General features: G+C 39.1%; 1 protein-coding gene across 1 annotated transcript in view; it reads right to left on the bottom strand.

Annotated features, from left to right (window-relative positions):
* Positions 1-277: 277 nt before the first annotated feature.
* Positions 278-17718, bottom strand: part of slc16a2 (solute carrier family 16, member 2 (thyroid hormone transporter)) — a 95793-nt gene continuing 78352 nt past the window's right edge. Inside the window, exons 2-6 of the mRNA XM_031891160.1 lie at positions 12644-12788; positions 10053-10512; positions 8677-8820; positions 3454-3682; positions 278-3249 (exon numbers count right to left, since the gene is read on the bottom strand). Of these exons, the coding sequence (XP_031747020.1) occupies positions 3032-3249; positions 3454-3682; positions 8677-8820; positions 10053-10512; positions 12644-12788 (1196 nt within the window). The 3' untranslated portion in view covers positions 278-3031. The remainder of the gene's footprint in view (positions 3250-3453; positions 3683-8676; positions 8821-10052; positions 10513-12643; positions 12789-17718) is intronic.

The following is a 17718-nucleotide window of genomic DNA, read 5'->3' as shown; positions in this document are numbered from 1 at the left end:
TATCAGTTCCTAAACCAGGGATGTCCAATGTGGGGCCCGCAACATCTGGAAAGCCAAAGGTAAATAACCCATGACAGTTACAGTCTATATCACCTGCTCTCTAAGGCAAAATTTCCTTCAATGATTGTCAATGCTTTTTTATATAACAAGCATCTAGTTCTGTCAACTTCACATATATCCTTAAGGGGTGGTTCACCATTAAATTAACTTTTAGTATGTTATATAATGTCCTATTCATAGCACGGTGGTCTTCTTTATTTATTTATTATTTATTTTATATTTTCTATAGTTTTTGGATCATTTCTCTTCTATATCTTTCCAGCTTTCAAATGGGGGTCACTGACCCCGGCAGACAAAAACTATTGCTCTGTAAGTCTACAGTTGTATTGTTATTGTTACTTTTTATTCCTTATCCTTCTGTTCAGTCCCACTTGTATTTATCTTCAAGTGTCTCATTAAAACCAATGCCTAGTTGCTAAGGCAAACAAGACCTAGCAACCAGATTGCTCCTGAAATTACAAACCGGAGAGCTGCTTAAGAAAAAGCTAAACAACTAAAAAACCACTTGCATGTGTTATACTATAAGTTAATTTAAAGGTGAACAACCCATTTAAAATGAACATTTGCTTACAGTAAAACTATATAGAGTTATTTTCTCTGCTGATGGGTATTTCAGTGATACCCTGGCAAAAGAAGGGAAGTCTAAATATACCTGGGGTGCATACCTGGGATACTGGAAATATCACGTTTGCCATTGCAGGATTAATGCTACTGCTTTTTGGCACCTTCACCTCATTGCTTGCTATCCCAGGGTTGTACTACCATAAAATTATTATGGCATCCATCATACACAATATATTCTTGGTACACTATGAACCCTCAATACAGTAGCGTGCAAAGCCAAAGCCACCTGAAGGCAACATATATGTAATCAGAAATGTGTTTGTGTGTGTATATATATATATATATATATATATATAAAAAACACACAATACATATTTATAAATATATGTATTAATCAGTGTTTTGGCATTTGCTTCAATATCATGTACTGTATATCATGTAGCGTTTGTACTAACAATAGGATATCAATATACCGTTTTGTTCATTAATGGGTAAATTTGGAAATTCTATTTGTTGGCCAGTGAATTCTGCACTGGCAGATAATAAGGTTAAGAAGAGCCACAGCTCCTTTTCACTTCCTGCAGTTCTGATAGTTCAGATGTTGTTCCAAACGAACAGAACCACCCAAAGGTGACTTTACTGTGACGTCTGTTCAGCCTGCCAGCCAAATAGTCAGATACTATACAGAAAGGGTCAGTGTCTGTCTACTTTAACCGCTGAATTACCAAAAATTCCAATTTGGATGTAAGCTGAATATTCATGTGCTGAATAAACTCTTCCCAGAAATTATACAATACAACATGTTACAATAATCAAAGTATGAAGCCCATTTTACAAAAGAATCATTACACTGACACCAAGTTTTTCACTGATCGCAGATGGTCCCAAAGAAGATGTTTCATGAGGTGCAATAAAGATTCACTATATTACATGAGTAAGTTTGGCAACTGCAGGCCGTAATGGAATACTGAAGGTGCCACTGCAAGAATATTGTGCAAGCCATAATGTGCTAATGAAATCACTGTACTGAGAAATGTATAAACCGGAAAATGAAGACTGCTTTTTGTGTTCTTCAAAAATGATGCTCTATGTATCAACAACTGTTTCAGTAAGGCCTAGTTCACATTGCAGATGTGTTTAAATGAAATGTTGCAACTGAAAGTCAAGCAGAGTGTGGGCACGGCAGATCAGTGGCTGCGACTGAAGCTAAAGTGTGTGATGGATCAGCTGACTTTGGGTTTGATGCAGTAGGTGCTGCCATACTGTCCCACCAAAAAGTGGAGAATTGGAGGGGGGGGGGCATTATTTGCTTTTATAAAGACACTCAATATCCATTAACCTCCGCTTCTATATTTCTATAATTCTTTGGAATTCAAATATTCCTTTCACTTAAAAATGGTATTTTATGTTTTATGCATGGAAAGGTAACACAGAACAGTTGGACTGAATCTGTTGAGTGCAAAATTGCATTTTCTGCTTTAGATCTGGTGATAGCTGGTTAGATGGACTTCTTCTATAAGTAGCAGCCTATCACTCTCTAGGGCTATGGTACACAAGGCATATCAGTTGCCAATGATTATGTCTGTTGTGGATTGTTCCCTGCTGCTGAGGATCCATGTAGCGGGGTACACAAATGTCATTTTCTTTTGGTATGCAATTTTAGGTACCAAAGACGTAATTAGCTTTCTATTCTCAACTCTGGAAAGTTATTTGTAGTGATCCTCTCTATTTTAAGTTTTACTTTAACACCAATTAAAACACTCATTGTGCCATGGCCATTTAACTATTTCCCTGGGCACCCAGTTTTAAATTCAAACATGTACAAACACATTTAGGCAGACAACCCTTTGTCAATGTGCCTATTTACTAACCCCTGTGGACAATTCCTTGCCAAAGATTGCTGCAGCATATACTGGCTCATTATTAAGCATAGTAACTATATAAGCCATATAGCTAAGACTACCTATAAGCATACAAGAAAAGAGCAAAAGCTGCAATCACAACATCAGTACATTTTTGTGCTGCGAATACCTTTTCCAGTTCTTGTTTACTAGTGTTAAGATACACTCAAACAGGTGCTCACACATACAACCTCATCTTTGTACAGGGGACTGTGAGCGTATGTGTGATTGTGTATGCGCCTGTGTAAGTATGCAAATACACACATACCTACAGTAGTGAAAATGTGTTTGTACATACATTCATAACAGTTACTTTTACATTCTAGACTTTTGGCACCTCATTAAACTGCCTTCAAACCAGAGTCCATCTACATTCCAGTGCCAATCAGGTCAAGGATGTGAAATGAGGAATGAGATATAGCACTGTACTCCACCAGTACTTTATAGCCCAGAGGTGGCTTACATATGCCTGATGCCTTGTAGGTGTTTGATAAGAGGAAACTGGGCTACACACATTCATCTGTTACTGGGCTCCCAGGCAGAAGCTCTCCATTCACCACGCTGTCCTGTGTTTTCTCTTTCTCCTCCTCCATCTGTCGTTTCTTCTTCAGGTCTCTCTCATGGACCAGCGGTACAGACAAAAGCACCATAGCTCCAATCAGCGGTGGGATGCCAGCCAGATAGAATGCAAGGTCATAGCTCCCGCAGTAATCACGTAAGAGGCCTATAGTAAAAGAAAGTTGTTTGATTAGCAATATTATTCTCAAACCCAATCACACAAAAGAAAATATATTGCCCTTTTGTATAGGATTATTTCTATTAGAAATCATATGGTAACGCATGCTCGAATATTTGTGTTTTTCATTAATTATGAGCTAAAGAATGGAAGGGCACTTGGAAAGGTAAATGTGTCCTATTTCAAACCAACCTGCAATGGGCGGTCCAGCAGTCATTGGGATGGACATGAGTCCAAGAACGTAACCAATGGCTTGAGATGCCTGCATGGGTCCCACTAACTCAAAGGCAATAGGGCTCATCATACTGATTAGAAAGCCATCACACAGTCCCAGGAATAAGCACACCACGATGACACTCTCAAACACTTGGCACAAAGGTAACATCATGCTCAATATTCCAAGCAGCAAGAAGGAGGCCACCTGAAACACATGATAACAGCACAGATCAGAAACAACGAAGCAATGTGGTATGCACAAAGCTAAAACATAGCACTTGTTATGCCTGGTAGACCATCTGACAACAGACCTAATGTAGAATGTTTTAGTAAATTTTGCAGTAGACTTTTGAAACTTTTATAAATGTGAGTTAACTATTTGCCTCTAAGCTAAATTCCTATTATCTTCCCATGCTCAGGCAGCCCAGAAACAGACTTTAGTCTCTGCAGGGTAAGGAATGTTCCTGAAAAAAATGATAAGTAAGTGCAGAATTAAATGTGACTCCAAGGCAACAGATCTGTGCAGTGGAATTACTGTAGAGTGACTGGAGGGAGAGGTTAGGGCATGTGTGGGTAGGTTGAAATAGAATCAATTCTTTTTTGTCTAAAATGCTCTAAAAATTAAAAAAAAAAATACTAGGTTCTCACTTTGCCTTATGGAAGCCAGAGGATAACCAAGAGTATATTGCAGAGAGGCAGCAGAAAATATTAATAAGTCTTCCAAGAGAGGTACTACATAGTGTGAAGAGTAGAAGTCCAAGCACATGGCCTAGAGCAGGGGTCGGGAACCTTTTTGGCTGAGAGAGCCATAAACACCACATATTTTAAAATGTAATTCTGTGAGAGCCATACAATATGTTTGGCCGTGGATGCTGTGGGGCAAGGTAGGGTGGGTCCCAAGGATGCCGGATGCGATGTGGAGGAGGGCGTGGCCTGCGCTCGGCGGATGGAAGACGTGTTCTAAGGCTTAGAACACGTCTTCTATCTGCCGAGCGCAGGGGAAAGGTAAATTTTCTCCTGCTCCTGACGGAAAAAATCAAACCCACCTGATCGAGATCTGCCCAATTTTAGGGGCCATACACGGGGAGATAAGCTGCCAAATCGGTCTGAAGGACCCAAATCGGCAGCTGCATAAGGCTTAGAACACGTCTTCTATCCGCCGAGCGCAGGCCATGCCCCCCGGGTTTTTTTTTTATTAAAGATTTGGCAGCGGGCCAGATGCAACCATCAAAAAAGCCACATCTGGCTCCCAAGCCATAGGTTCCCTACCCCTGGCCTAGAGAGACCCCAACAGAGAGTTTAAGTGGTGACGAGACAGATAAAAAGTGGCTGGACTGGTACGACCACAGACATGAGAGTGCTGTACAGGCCATAGTAATCTGTAAGATGTATTCAATGGTTAGTATTTTTTGGACCTGTGGTCTTCTGTGTACCTGAAATGCCAGGGAGTATTTTGAATCTGGACTTAAGAATAAGGAGAATAAGATCACAAAGGAGCTCATGATCTACATGAGCTCCTACATGTGTAAAACCAAATGGCCATTGGAGACTTGGTTTGTTCAACTGAATGCACTGATCAAAAACCATATTGAAGTGGGTAAAGTAAAGTGCAAGTAGAGAAAAAGTTGGTCAAATGGTTATAAACAAACTAAAACTCTGGAGGGATGCAGAAGGTCAGAGATTCGATGGGAGCTTGAAGGATCAGGAAAGGAGCAGTTGTGACTAGTGAGTGTTTCTATTTAGAAGGAAACATCTCAGTAGAGAGAGAGATTCAATATATAGGATTTAGAAGTGGACAGAGTGTAGTGAGTGAATGACATAGATGAAAGGATTGGACTGAGAGGACAGGTGGTTTGGCTTGAAATAGAGAAAACAAAAACGACTTTCTCTTCCTTTATGGTTATAAGATTTGAGACAGTTTGGAATGAAGGGTGCTGTGGGTGTGCTGTGTGATAGGCTTTATATTAAATGCTGGCATATATGTCTACGGTGTCTATCTTCTCTCTTCAGTATACAGTACTAAGATATAATTAATCCTTATTGAAAGGTAAAACAATCCTATTGGGCTTATTTAATGTTTAAATGATTTTTTAGTGACTTGTATGGAGATACAATCCCTAGGTCCTGCGCATTCTGGATAACATGTTGTATACCTGTATATGCAGTGTGTGTATATACTGTATATATGTGTGTGTGTGCCTATACTTTCTGTACATACACACATCCACTCAGGCTAGCATATATTCTTTGAAATGCCATTCAGCTGTATTTGCAACTAACGATCCGTGGTGGCCAAGCACAACATTGGTTTCCCGAGCTGCCCTGGCAGAACAGGGTGTTAGATGCTGAAATTATGAGGAGTGAAAAAGTGTGAGATTAAACACTAATCTTGATAGTTCTGTGCTAGAGTACTAGAGTGCAGATGTTTCTCCCATCCGTCCCATAGGAAAACAAATGCAAAGATTACCAGGAGATGTGTCAGACAGACCCTTCCTTCATATGAACATATTGCTCTCCCTTTGTTCCACTGGAGAGATAAGGCCAAGCTGTGAATTCATTTGTTAAGCTCAATACATACATTATTGTAGCAATGTTGTTGTTTTTATCACTTGACTCGCAAGAAGATTATAGCAATACAGAGCATTTCAGGACATTAAATATGACTCATAACACCAAGGACAGACAGCTCTGCATGTATATATTTATTGTTATAAGGTTTATTTTATTTCTACCATACCGATTATGTAATATACATATCTGTGTATATGTGTGATATTCGGTCTAAGAAAGCTTCAAGGTTACCACTCCATCCCTTTTAGGTTAAAGCACTTCATAAAACAGGTACATCTTGGATGTACTCTCAGATCATTAGGCCATTTATTGTTTGTACAGAGATACTAGTTATGTATGCCAGGTTCAGATCCGGCAGGCTCCATAGGGCAGGCAGAGTATGGCACACACAGGCAGCATAGGGCAGGCAGAGTATGGCATACACAGGCAGGGTAGGGCAGGCAGAGCATGGCGCACACAGGCAGCATATGCCAGGCAGAGTATGGCACACACAGGCAGCATAGCACAGGCAGAGTATGGCACACACAGGCAGCATAGGGCAGGCAGCGTATGGCACACACAGGCAGCATAGGGCAGGCAGAGTATGGTACCCATAGATAGCATAGGGCAGGCAGAGTATGGAACCCATAGATAGCATAGGGCAGGCAGAGTATGGCGCACACAGGCAGCATAGGGCAGGCAGAGTATGGCACACACAGGCAGCATAGGGCAGGCAGAGTATGGTGCACACAGGCAACATAGGGCAGGCAGAGTATGGCACACACATGCAGCATAGGGCAGGCAGAGTATGGCACACACAGGCAGCATAGGGCAGGCAGAGTATGGCACACACAGGCAGCATAGGGAAGGCAGAGTATGGCACAAACAGGCAGCATAAGGCAAGCAGAGTATGGTACACACAGGCAGCATAGCGCAAGCAGAGTATGGCACACAGACAGCTCAGGACAGACAGAGTATGGCACACACATACAGCATAGAGCAGGGCAGGCAGAGTATGACACACAAATGCAGCGTAGAACAGGGCAGGCAGAGTATAACTATGCAAGTAACTGATCATGAGCTCTCTAACATGAAGAGTTTGTATTGTATATAATGCTCCTACAGTATGTCTGAGGTGTACAACAGATGAACAATGCGGGTGCTTACAGTCTGAGGTCTTACAGGTGTGAACAATACAGATGTGAGTGATGCAGAGGATTGCAGGTGTGAACAATGCAGGGTCTGACAGCCTGAATCTGAGGTGTGAACATTACAGGGCCCGGTTAATCTCAGTATTGATACCATTTAAAGCTCAAGCAAATGTAAGCAGTCAAAAAATCTAGGCCCCAATCCTTTGGAACAACAGAGAATTGACACACTGCATGGAACAAGTTGTATAGCACAATTTAAATAGAATAAAATATACTAATTTATTATAATATGATATAAGAAATGTTGCATATACATGCATAAATGTATAGGCAGTATTCATGTCATAAAGTCATAATAAAATAAATCTTAAATATTATAGTTAAATTTAAAATCAGTGTTTTCATGATTGCTATAATAATCAAAATTATAGAACATTCTAGGTGAGAGTCCAACCTGAAGAACAATGTTAGTGCCTTGAGACTGTGAATTTGGGCTCCATGCCGTAGATGGTTTATTCCCATATCACATTCTCGCACCAAGGTATCCAGGCCCTTCAGGCAAAGGGAAAAATGTAGACTTTTACCGAGTGCTGATTTATTGTCTTACGTCTTCATTTCGGAACACAAGAAAATACACTTTTAATGAACACTTAGTTATTTCAGGGGAATCGAAAACCAATAAACCATTCTCCTGTCTGTACCCACATGTCATGATTTAACAGCCTTGTTATATAGGGTCTGGACTCGGGACCCATTACACGTCAGCGGGATAAAATTTCCTTTAGCCTATACAGCATCTTATAAAACCTCAAGCCTTTGCTGGCCAAGAAACCTGCTAAACACAGCACTTCATTTCCAAAATCCTGCAGGGACATTCTATATGTTATAACCCTGGATAAAGAAATTAATGTTACCCTATAAATTACAATGGTGCAGCTGCACCACATAAAAGTAAAATATTCACAATATGCTTGGGTTAACAAAAAAAGGAGAAAAAAATAAAAATCGTAACAACTCTGAGGTTATTTATCAACGTCTCATAGCTGGAAGATCAGGGCAAAGCTCTCTATTAGGTATGGCGTTAGGGTTGAAACCTATTGTTTTGACCAATAAATCTGTTTGGTTAAGTGCACATTAATGAACTTGCTGTGAATGCATTTTCCATTGGTTTTAAATGTAGGGGGGAAATCCTAAGACGGCGCCAAATATCATGTTGCAAAGTCAACGGCTTTAAGATTTTCCATTAAAAAAAATGAAATCAGTGAATCAGTCAGAGACCATATATTGTATAGCGCTCCGGGGAAAAATTATGCTGGTCCAGTGACCTGTAACATCAACTAAACCCAATTCCACAAGTACTGTGTTGTATAAATGCACTCATAATGGACTTTTTATATGCAAAATGACAAAAACACACCAGGTCTTATTAATGCTGAAAATGAATTATGTACAATGGATTACAGGCAATAGGACTGACAGAAGTTGCCAGACTTTATACCTGTAAGTAAATCTTCTTTAGACCAGGGATACTGTCGCCAATTCTTCCAGAAGCAAGGCGCCCAATTCCAGATGTGGCTCCTATGCAAACCAGCAAGACCCACTCCTTTGTGTTCTCTTTAAATCTCTGCTCTACAAACTTGATCTAAAAGCATAAAAGCACATAGTCAGACATGCCAGCAGTAACAAAAGGCAAATATTTTTGCAAAATATAAAAAAAGAAGTATAGTAAGAGGGGCAGAGCTTGCTAGTCTAGTGATCCATTTTAAGCAATGACATGTTCCTTTTAAAACATTAGACCATCTGTTGATTGGTTGCTTTTGGGTGCTATATCTATACATTCCCCCAAAGTTTTCTTCAGGTTTGAATGTTATGTTTATTAACGGGAGAACAGAATCTCTTAATATCAAGAAAGCTTTTCCAAAGACCATCTCCCATAGAGTCCACTTTAAGCAAATTATTTGAATTTTCAAGATTTATTTCCTTTTTCTCTGTAATAATAAAACAAGACCTTCGATTTAATCCTAATGAAGCTGCATGAATCCATGCTGGTTGCAAAATAATTGTGATCATTTAATGTTTAAATGATTTTTAGAAGACATAAGGTATGGTGATCTAAATTACATTTAGATTCCTTATTTGGAAAATCCCTAGGTCCCAAGCATTCTGGATAATAGATCCTGTACCTGTAGAATGAAGTTGTGAAAATGAAGCATTACAGCTGAGCTGTAGGACAAGCCACAAAGAACCCCTAAACAACATATCTGGATCCAAAAACGTCTCTTACTGGTTCAGAAATGAAATTAATGGAATCATGGGTGGATTTTTAGTAAATGTCAATTCTCACAATAACATTACTGATAACATCAGGCTTTTAAAAGAGCATATATAAAGTACAGGTCATACAACTCAAAATATAAAGATTTTTATTGATAAAAAAAGGTGACTCCAAGGAAGCATACCCAAACGCTTGCATATACAGAAGCAGAATTAAATATGATTCGCTGCATTAGGATTTTACCAACATTTATGGAGCCTTGTGCAGAATTAAATTTAAGGGAAATTTTCAAGTCACCCATCTGTCAACAGATTCTGAAGGTGGATGATGTAACAAAACAATGGGGGGCACAAGCAATAAAAGTGTGCTTTGAGAATGAAACCCTAATCACCAGAACAAAGCAATTTTTTACAAAGATTACACAATTGAAACAGTTTGGTGTTGAAGAATGGAACAAAATTCTTCCCAACTATTATCAGTTACAGTAAATGTTCACTAGAAATGCAATTGCTATTTACTGAATAGAATTCAGATCTCATTCATTACCCAGGAAACTCTTGTTCTAAATACTGCAGATATTAACTTTCAGTAAGACTTACCAGATGGACATAGGGAACAAAATATCCAAGGACTGTAGTGGCTATACCAAGTGCCCAAATTGTGTAGGTTTTCCTCCGAAACACTTGCATATTAAAGTATTTCCGTGTGTGTGCCATGCACTGCTGGGCCTTGCTCCTCCCAGCCACCTTTTCCTTTTCTTTGCTGAAATCAACTGGGGGTGGAAGGAGAGGCTTGAATGTGAGGGAAAGGAAAATCTGGATGAACATGAACACGCTGAGCACCTGGAAGGTGTGCTGAAGGCCAATGGCTCCTCCCATCATCTTCAGTAAAAATGGAAGGCACATAGTGAACACGCAGCTGCCACCAGCCACAATGCCATTTACTAGACCAAGACGTTTCTTGAAGTAGTGACCGAGAATGACTAAGGAGGGCTGGAAAGCAAAGGAGCAGCCACAGCCAAAAAGGATTCCATAAGTAAAATAACGAACTCCAAGTGACCTAGCAAGAGGTAGAAAGATAGTGGATCAGTTTATCACAATTTATTAAAGGCCAGCAATCAGACCATATAGATTTTCTAATCTTCCAGACTGAAATCTAATAAGCATTGATTAGAAATTGTTTAAGAAAGGTCATAATTTTGACCCTATGCATGGGCCAAAATGGGTCAGTTGGTATTGAGTCAGTAATCTAGCAACTAGTCATACTATTCTCTCTAGCAATGATACTTTCTTTTAAGATGTATTACTGTATCATACATACTGTACATTATTTCCCTAACTTAAACAATGGCTCCCAAAGGAAGTGGGCCACAGGGCAGCCTTATGCCATTGCCGATAATAAGCAGTGGTAGCTGGCAGGAAAACATCTTTTTATCACTGTGACTTTTCCTGAGAAGACATTGACAATCAAAATCTCCCATGTGTCTTTACCCTAAATGCATAGCATTACCTTTTTGCTTCTGTATCCAAAGCCTTATTAAATCATTAAATCATGTGCATTTATGATATGCAAAACTTGTGTTCCTTCACAAAGTGCAGATAGAGACCATACCAAGCAGTTGTTTAGGCACAAGGAATAAGCACTATGGAGGATAAGGACAATATCCAGGCTTACTCTTTTCTGTGGCAGAACTGCGTGAATATAGCTGTGAGACATAGTGTACTGTACCCAAGAACACTCTCTGAACTGATAAATAATTACTGTAATGTTGTGCCTCATTAACTAGTATTCCTGTTGCTTTGATGGTTTGCCTAATGCTAGCAGGCCAAGGCTGCTCCACTTAAAGGGAAAAGTAATAAAAGTGTTACAGTCAGGCTATGGTTCATCTGGAATTCATCTGCCTTTTATACAGAAGAATCTAATTATGGGAAAAGAATGGTGTAAGGCATGATTACACATTCAGGGCTATTTGCAGAGAGAGTATACAAGGTAAGTGGGCTTTTCTTTATAAATATTTTGGAAGACAATCAGAGGTATATATATTTTAGGGTCCCTACTTTACACTATGTTCTAAGCCAGTAACTTGCTGTGCATGTTATTAAAGTCAACAGTAAAGACCTCCAACTCTATAAACAATATACAGTTTAGTTATTACTCAGTTTCAGCTCTATCTGTAACTGGATCTACTACTACTAGAAATTTATCTTCAGAAGTTTCTAGTTATATTGGTGTCATACAAACTTCCAGACCATTTATTTTACTATATTCTAAAGCTACCTTCAACCCTGGGCCCTGGAAGGTGGCGTATCTAGTGCTATCCACTGCTTCATTTAATAACGTTTCCAACCTAACAGTCAGAAAGCAATAGAGCAATCTAAATATAACAGTGAAAGAATCTGCTTATCGATTTGGCTAGGGGGAGCACATAATAGGCAAGACTGTAAGAGAACTAAAACTAAGAATACAGAAACAAAAGGGGAACATTAGGAACTTCAAGTTGAACACCTTGGTACTGAATGCTCTAAATGAAACATGGTGCCTACAACCTTTCCTCTAATGTTATGAATGTTGAATACTGACTGTCTTATTTATATTGCAGGATATAATGCTAATGCCTTGGCGTAGTAGGGATTATATTAAACAATGATTACGTATGCGTTATTAACTCCTGAGTGCGCAATGGTGGGGGGGGGGAGAGTGACTTCTACATAAGGAATATATATATATATATATATATATATATGTACTGTTATGGCTCACAACCAGTAGTAATAACTTGAGAACACATCATTGTGCAAAATCAGTTTGTAGACATTCATCAAGTATTCCAGGGATTTATTTACCTGTCCCTTCATAACTCTCAACAGGTGGTATAGGAATTGGTAGTGTAACAAACCAATAAGGTGAGATAATCTATATAATTGATTTGTAAGAATTTTCCCTATAATTGCCACCTGGTTACATCTACTGTCTTCTAACAGAACTGTTTGGTTAGGTACAGGGAGAATTGACCTGATGGAAGTTTTGTGAATTAAGTACCAGATCTCCTCATATATACCATGCTTAAGTTAAAATAATGTGTTATAAAGCTGGGGCATATTTCGGCAAATATTTATTGCTCATTGCAACTGAAGTTTCCTCTGAGAGCCACCCTCTGCTTGGAATAAAAAATTCAGTGCCATATTCATACTTTGTGAATGAGCTTGATAACAATCCGATGAAGGCAAGCGCAGCTCCTCCAGATGATGTCTTCCTGCAGCCGAGTCTGTCTGTGAAGATGCTCACAACTGGAGAGCAGAAAAAGATCATTCCCATGGCTAGCGATCCAACCCAAGCTGTAGGAAGAAAACAAAACCCATTAAATTCTGTTTCCATCGCACCACACACTAACCATTTGTCAGCACAGTGTGTAAGATTTGGTAGTATGACCACAATATGTCTTGCTACTGTAACACCTTTAAATGTTTATACATAGCTGAGCTATATAACTATTTATTTCACAGATTTTCAGCTCACTACACAGAGAAAGAGGTAGATTACTATGTTTCACCATAGATACATATGCTACATAGATACATTTCACAATGCTTTACCATAGGTAACTATGCTACACCCATTCACATACTGTTTAGGCATTTATGCACTATCCATTCTCTGTAATAATGATGTTTACTAAGATTGGAGATAAATATTACCTGTGATGTTGCCCATAGCAACAATTAGACTTTGCTTTTGATTTCTAACTTGTAGGTGACTGCTCAAGTCTAACTGCTGATTGGTTGCTATGGGCAACATCACCAGTGATATTTATCTTCAATCTTAGTAAACACGCCCCTAAATGCTTTTGTATTAATGTCACACTCCATTACTTTGAAAATACTGGAGGCCTTTCTGGAAGAATGCTAAATTCTTCCCAAAAAACTTTACAAAGGGTGTAGGACAATATTTTATTAGCTGATTAATAAATAAAACTCTAATTAGACTTTCAGCATTTGATTATTTTGCATCTGGCTGTATTTAATTGACTAAAGAGGCAACCTTAAAAAGTTGAGATCTTTTACACAGACAAATTAACGAGGTTAAGGCTTCCAATCCAACTGTAAAGCCAGTGTAGCATATATCATGTTATGTCCTATCCAACTAGTCACAATAGGAATCAAATGGCCACTCCTGTATATGGAGTACCAAGTTACTACATGCAGATTGATTCACCTCTGACCAAATGGTTTCAAGCCCTCTTTGGGGAGTATCTTATGCATTAAAAATGGGATGCAATCATATTACAGAAGGTTATTGTAGTTGCATTTTTTTGTTGACTTTTTGACAGCTGCAGTTGGAAATCCAACGCCTATGTGTATGAGGCCAAAGAATTGAGTGAACTTTTCCATACTGTAGGTCAGCTCATGATATACTGCAGTTACAAGCATTTCTCCGCCCCAATGTGCTGTCGTTAACCTAATAATCTGAAGGGCTTGAAAACTGAAAATAATTTTTTTTTTCCAAGAGCCAACATGAGCACTCTTTTGCTTTGATACATGGACCCTGAGCAATTACACAGCCTGTTGATTTCAAAAGCCGTAAATGTTTATTTTTTTCTTACCAAGCGTGAAATTGCCCAGATTGAAGCCTTCTAGTCTTAAATAAAGTGTTGATAACCTACATATGGTTTTCATTCAGTCCTTGTATAGAACTATTTCACTGTCCTTGTAACCCTTCTCCTGCCTAATTCTCCACCTAGGAATATCTGCAAGTCTAAACAATCTAGAAGAATAAAAAGAACACTAAAGCAGTCAGTTTCTTGAAGATGTAACCTTATGTATGAACAAACAGTGATACTATAAAGAGGGCTACAGAGGAAAATCAAAAGAGGGACACACATGCAACTTACGGCAGCCACACACACACACAAATATACACAGATATTATTGTACAACTACTGAATGCCCATAAGACAGATTGGACAGTATGTCATTCACAGAAAAGTTTAGCCGGCAGATAAGCCATAAGTGTAAAGAAGTCAGGAACCAGTTAGAAACATTGTCCTTTGCCATTATCGTTGAATATACATAAACATTAGTCACTATGATAACCCTACTTGCTGCAGCAGCATTCAGTTTGATGTCAAATGTAGGCAAGTCCATTTGACATAAATGATGATGCCATGTGAAGGTTCACTGGGATCTGCTACACCTTCATGTATCACAGTATAGTTGGCGTCCATCTGGTTCATTCCACTGCTAGTCTGACCAAAAGCCGTGTATTATTTGAGAATACTGCCTACTTGCTGTCAACCATGAGTTCCACTGGTACCCACCAGTTTGTGGTGAGGTAATAGTCTTAAATCCAGGGGAGTAACAACTGACAAAGTAAACCCTGTAAATACCAGCTCCCGCCTTTCTAAGTGATGCATCGGTGCCATACCCAGGACTCAAAAGGGTTTGTTCTGCAGACAGGTACAGGTATGGGACCTGCTATCCAGAGTGCTCGGGACCTGGGGTTTTCCAGATAAGGGATCTTTCTGTAATTTGGATCTCCATACCTTAAGTCTACTAAAAAAGCACTTAAACATTAAATAAACCCAATAGGATTGTCCTGCCTCCAATAAGGATTAATTATATCTCAGTTGGGATCAAGTACACAATACCGTTTTATTATTACAGAGAAAAAGGAAATTAGGGTTATTTGTTTATAATGGAGTCTATGGGAGATAGCCTTTCCGTAATTTAGAACATTCTGGATAGTAGGTACCTGTACTTGTGTCCATTTACACTCTGCAGACTTACATATAGTTGCAGTTAGCACCGGTCAGGCAGTCAGTAATCAGGCAGTAGCTGCAGGGTTCCCTCAGTGCCCTGCGTCAATAGACACAGCACACATGCGCAGTCTATTTGTGCACAGACACACTGAACACCGAAACTCATGCCAGACAGACTGTGAAAAAATTACACACAACTGCATGGAAAGTGTGCAGGATGCAAGGCAATTTTGTCCCTTTCAATGACCGAATTGTACCTGCAACGAAGCATGAATTTTGAAGAAAAAACAGTGCATTGTGGGGAAAAACATGCCTATTGTGTCTGAAGTTGTGTCAGTTCAGTGCATCTGGGTAAGTGAATGTGACCCTAATGTCTTGGGGCTGGGACATTTTTAATGGAAATAGCTAGTGCTAATGTAGCCCAGAAATAGAGACCTGATTCTTCGCTAAGCAGAGAAAGTCACATTGTGCCCAGAGAGATTTAAAGCTTCCAGTGCTCAGTGAAGTGTTGGAGCTGCATACTGGGGCCACTTTAGCTCCAAAAATATATTGATTCTGGCAGAACAAAGTCAGCAAGGGAGCTTAGCACAACTTCAATTACTGGGGGAAACCACTATAAGTGTAACAGGTTCCAGTCCACTGTGGCGAGTCACTTTAAAGGTCTATTTGGTGCTAAATACGGAAATAGAAACTCATTTTCCAGTTATATTCCATAAAACAGAAGCTACAAATGTTTCTGCTCTGGGTCTGCCAATGTCCTGATCTGATCAGTGATGTCCAGAATCCATAACTGGGAAGTACAATGTGACTTCCAGAAATATATTTGGTCCTTTGTGATTCCTCATGGAGTTAAACAAAAAAATGTGGGTATTTTAAGCATCTCAGCAACACAGGAAGAGCAATACCAGCGTGTGATGTGGGCCACACATCTGATAGTGATACACTGTGCCAGGATATAAATACATTTTATTGTGCTAAAATATTTTAATGAGAAGACTGAACAAAACACATCTCATGGTTTAAATCCTGCTTCCTAAAATGGTCTCTTGTAATCCAGCGTGATAAAACTAACCATTGTACTTGACCCACTTGCCCATTACAAATAAGCACATTGGCCCTACAGTTCACAAACTGTCTGAGCACACATAACCTGCAATAGCTGCTGCCGTTCATTGCCCTAAATTTCAAATTGTAAGTTCAGGGCAATTTAACCATTAATTCTCAAACAAAAACAACTTTTTGCAGGTCCTATATTTCACATAAAATGTTGTCCTCTGGAACCTAACCTGTGTTTCATTTGCATGCACTCGACTGGAAACATATACATGTAAAAATGTAAAGACTGTAAGGCTATGGCACAAAACCCTTCTAAAAAGGCCTATAACCCTCCCAAATCAATCCCAGCGCAGACACCATTGGACAGAACTGGGGCTATAGCATGGCATGGCCAAGGCATATCACAGTATGGCCAAAATGCTCTTACATTAAAAAAAGAAAAGCAGTGGGTTGATGTTTGATGTTTCTGTTGCTGTGAATGCAAAGTGCAGAGCATCACCCCAGTCATATATATCACCCAATAATGTGTTGGTGAGCCTTTGAACTGCCCACTGATATCAACTGGAAAATTTCAGCTTTGCTTTGCTTCTGTTTAGATTCAGGAAGGTAAAGTACATTAACAAGGTTGACAAGTATGAGAATTGCTAGATCAAACAGATGCTTCATTTAGAACAAGCACTTTTCCCCAGCATTAGTGATTTTACAGTAATATTTTATGATAAATCAATATCAGGGCATTTGTGAACAGGTTCAGTTGATGGAGTCATGTGTCCCTTTAATGTTTTTTTTTGCAATGAAATGGCTTGTGGTTTCTTTCTATCCATGAATCCATAAAAGATTTCCTACTACATCATGTAATCTGCTTACAGAATGGCTTTCAAATATTTATATAAATATTTACCTAAAGGTATATAATTTATATAATATACATAGTGGCACAGTGACTGGAAGCCTAGAAATACCTCTCAACACTTCAAAGAAACACATTAGACCATGCCCCCTTTCCACCCCAACCACTCTTCTGATCCACCCAATCACTCACTTTTCCATAAAGTTCCCTCCTATTAAGTGTCATGCAAAAAACTGACCATTGGTACTCTATGTTACACTATAGTGTTAATAAGGATTAATAAACCAATAGCACTCAAAGGTCTACAATATTTGACCCCATGATCACGTATCTGGAGGGGGGGCAGCCTCATAGCAATTTATTTTCTTATGTCCTAGCTATTGCAGATGTATCAAGCCCTCAAACTAGTGGTTTGTAAAAGAAATGTCAACATATGAACATTTTCAAAAACCTTTTTATAATGACTATAGATAGATAAAACACAAAAATGAAATTGTCATGATAACATGCTTAAAGGAGAAGGAATGGTAAAAACTAAGTAAGTTTTATCAGAAAGGTCTATGTAAATACAGCAATAAGCATTTACAGTAATGCTGTACTGAGT

The sequence above is a fragment of the Xenopus tropicalis genome, chromosome 8 (genome assembly GCF_000004195.4).
Source record: "Xenopus tropicalis strain Nigerian chromosome 8, UCB_Xtro_10.0, whole genome shotgun sequence".
NCBI lineage: Eukaryota > Metazoa > Chordata > Amphibia > Anura > Pipidae > Xenopus > Xenopus tropicalis.
This window is presented reverse-complemented; position numbering and strand designations above follow the sequence as displayed.